General features: G+C 39.4%; 1 protein-coding gene across 1 annotated transcript; it reads left to right on the top strand.

Annotated features, from left to right (window-relative positions):
• Positions 1 to 2,433: 2,433 nt before the first annotated feature.
• On the top strand, positions 2,434 to 3,968 carry LOC311004682 (olfactory receptor 10H5-like; the record flags this gene model as incomplete). Its single annotated transcript, XM_083996853.1, has 3 exons — positions 2,434 to 2,665; positions 2,999 to 3,208; positions 3,940 to 3,968. 3 exons carry the CDS (start codon positions 2,434 to 2,436, stop codon positions 3,966 to 3,968), a joined length of 471 nt encoding a protein of 156 aa, XP_083852979.1.
• Positions 3,969 to 4,307: the final 339 nt, after the last annotated feature.

Here is a 4,307-nt window from a genome sequence, read left to right on the forward strand (position 1 = left end):
TGGTCGCTTTTCCTCTGTTTTGCTAACCCTCCTCTCGACCATGTGCACTTGTTTTTAATGAAGCCGGACTGTTTAGGAAAACAGTCCAATGTGATTCATTAAACAAGATGAACACAATGTCCTTGTTCCCTTCTAGGTTCTGGGCTAAAAATGAGCCTGATAATGGAGTTGGAGGTTCAGGTTCAGGCGAGGAGGACTGTGCCCATATCAGAGGTGCTGAGAAGAGAGACTGGAATGACGTGCCATGTAAAACGTTCTTGAAATGGATCTGTGAAAAGAAGAATTTCTAGCATGGGTGGAAGCAAAAAAAAATGTCGTGGGTCCTCCTCTGGAAAGTTGCAGAAAAAGCCCCTAACCTTATCAGACAATTAAAATTTGTCTAATTTTGACTATGAAATTAGGCTTAAACTCACGGGTTCTTGTGAGGTTGTAGAAAAAAGCAACTGGACTTCCTCTCTTGTTTGAAGACGTTGAAGAAGCCTCTTGAATGAGGGGGACCTCCCAAAAAATCCTGAGAAAAAAATCCTAAACTATTTACTAGTCCAACTTTGCAGTTCAATCCTAGATAGTTCTCCGTGTTATGACGTTTTAGAGGTTATACCATGTATGTGCATGTAAAATTACAGTATCTTTAAGTTGAAAGAACCCTTTCGTAACCTGCCTGAGACTCACTTCCTGTCCTGTGGCACAAATGCAACATTATGCAAGATTTCTATATTTATTCACTTGTTTCTTGTGGACAGTTTTTTTTAATCAACTATTATTTTTGATAACAGGCTATAAGGTTCTTACTTTGCATTTTAATGGACTAAGAAAGGCTCTAATGTATGGCCTCTTTTTTCTGCCATGATGGTTGGCTGGCTACTACACACTCACACACACACACACCCAGTGCACTGTATTTATTTTTGTTCTGTGCATTCTCTGATATCTTTATATAATCAGTTTCAGTGTTATTCAGGCAGGATACACCTTGGCCTTATGTAATATCAACACAAACAGCTGGTAATGACAGGATTTTCTTACTAACTCACATTCTCCAAACAGTGGCTGATGTTAACATTATTGTAACTTAGTTAGCTAGCAAAGCCCAAAGATAACAGATAAGTGTTGTAACAACATAGTAAATTGTAATACAATGCATCACCACATTACATCAATAAATAAATGTTTTACAATGAACCAATCAGTCTAAATCACATTTTATTTTATTTAGTTATATGGTCACTGTGTTACAAATTAGTACGACATTCGGGAATTTTTCACATACTTACAGATTTTGCTTTTGTTTGCATACTGCATACTACAAATTGGCCAAATCAGTAGGCTATGTACTACCAGCATTTCGAATACAGCCACAGTGTCACAGCATTAGCTGCACTGCTGTGAAGAGTTTATGCATGCTCCTGCGCTGCATCGGCTGATGGCTGCAACGGCCATCGTGTCACTATTGAATCTTGTTTCTTGATCCTTCCCCAAGTTCCTTGATGCTAAACCTGACTCAACTCAGTCTGTTTCTTCGCTGTGCATCTCTTTCAACATACTCTGTCTGCGTTGTTGTTTAGTGTCAACTGACAGCTCAAACCCTCGCCCACTGGCTTTGACATGGGAGATGTGGGTGAATGCCCAGGGCTCAATCTGTGTAAGGGCTGATAACAATACATTGTCTGCTTTTACACCGGTCTCACCCACATCTCCCATGTCAAAGACGGTCTCTGCTAGTGGGCGCAATCTGAGTAAGGGAAAGAAAAATGAAGGGAGAGGTTATTTTATATATACTATTTTATATATACTGTATATATATACTGTATACTGTATGTATGTATATATATATATATATATATATATATATATATATATATATATATATATATATATATATATATGCCTCTATACATGACGTCTTTTTGTCTTGTGTGTTGGTGTATGATGATGGGGTTGAGCAGGGACAATGTACAATGTATTGTATGTTGGGAGGGGTGTGTGTGTGTGTGTGTGTGTGTGTGTGTGTGTGTGTGTGTGTGTGTGTGTGTGTGTGTGTGTGTGTGTGTGTGTGTGTGTGTGTGTGTGTGTGTGTGTGTGTGTGTGTGTGTGTGTGTGTGTGTGTGTGTGTGCATGGTGGTGACAACAAGCAGTGTATGTTGGGAGATGTGTGTGTAAGGGGTGGAGGGTGGGGGGGTTTCTCCCATAGTGTAAAACGAGCCAGCACCGCCTCTGTGTGTCGACTATAATGTTCAGCAGCTGCTTGTGTTTGTCTCAGTAGGTAGGAGGAGGAGGAGGAGGAGGAGGTGGACATCCAAGACCTGAACACAACTCTCTTCCACAGTTCAACACCTTTATTGTAGCATTTTCAGGCTTCATTCCTGCTTTGTATGCATGGTCTTTTACTTGGTTCTTACAGAATTTGCAGCCACATCATAACAAACTGTGACAATGGAAAACGGCACAGAGATTGTGTCCTTTGTTTTGTCTATGTATGGAAACGTAGGGAATTTTCAGGGCCTCTATTTCACCCTGGCTCTGCTGTTTTACATCTCAGTCATTGTTGCCAACACTGTTCTTATTGTTGTTATTTACTTGGACAGAAATTTGCACGAGCCCATGTATCTGTTCCTGTGTAGTTTTTTTATCAGTGCTATTTACGGCAGCACGTCTCTGATGCCGTGTTTCATGGCACATATTTTATCCGACACTCATGAAATTTCACTCTTTTTCTGCTTCCTTCAGATATTTAATATTCACACATATGCGGTAATTGAATTTTGGACATTATCAGTAATGGCCTATGACAGATACGTTTGTATTTGTAAGCCTTTGCATTACAACGTCATAGTGACTAAAGTCAGAGTCCGGGTCGTCATCATCATGATCTGGATCACTGCTTTTGTAGAAGTTGGAGTTTTATTGTCTTTTACGATCCGTCTGAAGTTCTGTGGGAATGTGGTCCACAAAGTTATCTGTGAAAATCATCTGGTGGTTGAACTTTCTTGCTCCTCAGACAGACTCATGTCTTATATCCACGATGTCGTCTTTGCCCTCACATTCACTGTGGCTGTTCCTCTCACCTTCATCTCCTTCACATACGTGAGGATTTTATATGTCTGTTTAAAATCCTCCTCTGAGACCAGGAAAAAGGCGTTTGACACCTGTTTTCCGCACTTAGTTTCTCTCCTCAGTTTCGTCTTTGCCAGTTTTTATAACCTGATCAGTCAGAGGTTCGACATGACTTTTGTTCCGCTTGAGCTGCGTGTGATTTTATCCATGTATGGACTCCTTATTCAGCCTCTCCTCGATCCCCTCATCTATGGCCTCAGGTTGTCAAAAGTTAGAAATGCTGTTAGAAAAAAGTTCTTCATGTTGAAAAACTCAATTATCATAGGGTAGCTCCATAACTCATGACCACAGTCAATATGTAAATCTATTGTAACATAACAATTTAAAACAGCACCGTAGTCTTCAGCAAACAGGACTAAACTGTATTTGTTGGGGACTACTTTCATTAGCGGATAAATACAGATTTGAAGCAGTAATAGAGTGTGTATGGGAATAAAATGCAACAAACCATGTAGTAAGGTCAGGTGCCAATAAAATCATGTGAAGGACACAAAATACAAAAGAAATGTGACTTGCATGTTTTTTTTCATGTCATCTAAGTAGTCTTATGGTGATGTTTTTATTCTCATTTATTCTTCAGTTCATTGTATTTGCTATTTGCACTGTTTGCAGTTTAATTTTCTACCTCATTCGGGCTTTAAAAAACATGTTTGCAGCTTAAAACTTAAACTTAAAACTGACGAAACAACAGATGGCCCATGTCAAAGTAAATTCCTCTCAGAAAACAAGTACTGTATTTGCTTAGACAGGATCGTTTATATTTATCTTATCAGAAAAATACTGTATAATGTGAACAAATGTTGTCTTTCTTTGGTCAAATTACAGATACATTTGCTTTCAGGATCACCCCATGAGGCCGGCATACAGTATCCACTCAGTCAAACAGTAATTAGCTGTATGAAGCGTAGCTGCTCCCTGAGGCCTGAAATCACCACTGAGGACCAGACGACCTAATGACTCTCATTACAGTAACCTTACATCATCTCTGGGCTGGTGTGTATCGACTTATACCGCCAATAAATCAACTGTAACCAAATGAGCCTGAAGGTCAAACATAGCAAACACAACAGCCAGTGGAGAAACTCACAAGTCAAAACAAAACAATCCCTCACATCATGTTTTGGATGCATTTACTGTTAATTTATGTAAAGATTTGATACTTTCATGTGCAATTAAGAATTCATATTTGGGAC

The sequence above is a fragment of the Trachurus trachurus genome (genome assembly GCF_905171665.1).
Source record: "Trachurus trachurus genome assembly, chromosome: 21".
In the NCBI taxonomy this organism is placed as follows: Eukaryota; Metazoa; Chordata; class Actinopteri; order Carangiformes; family Carangidae; genus Trachurus; species Trachurus trachurus.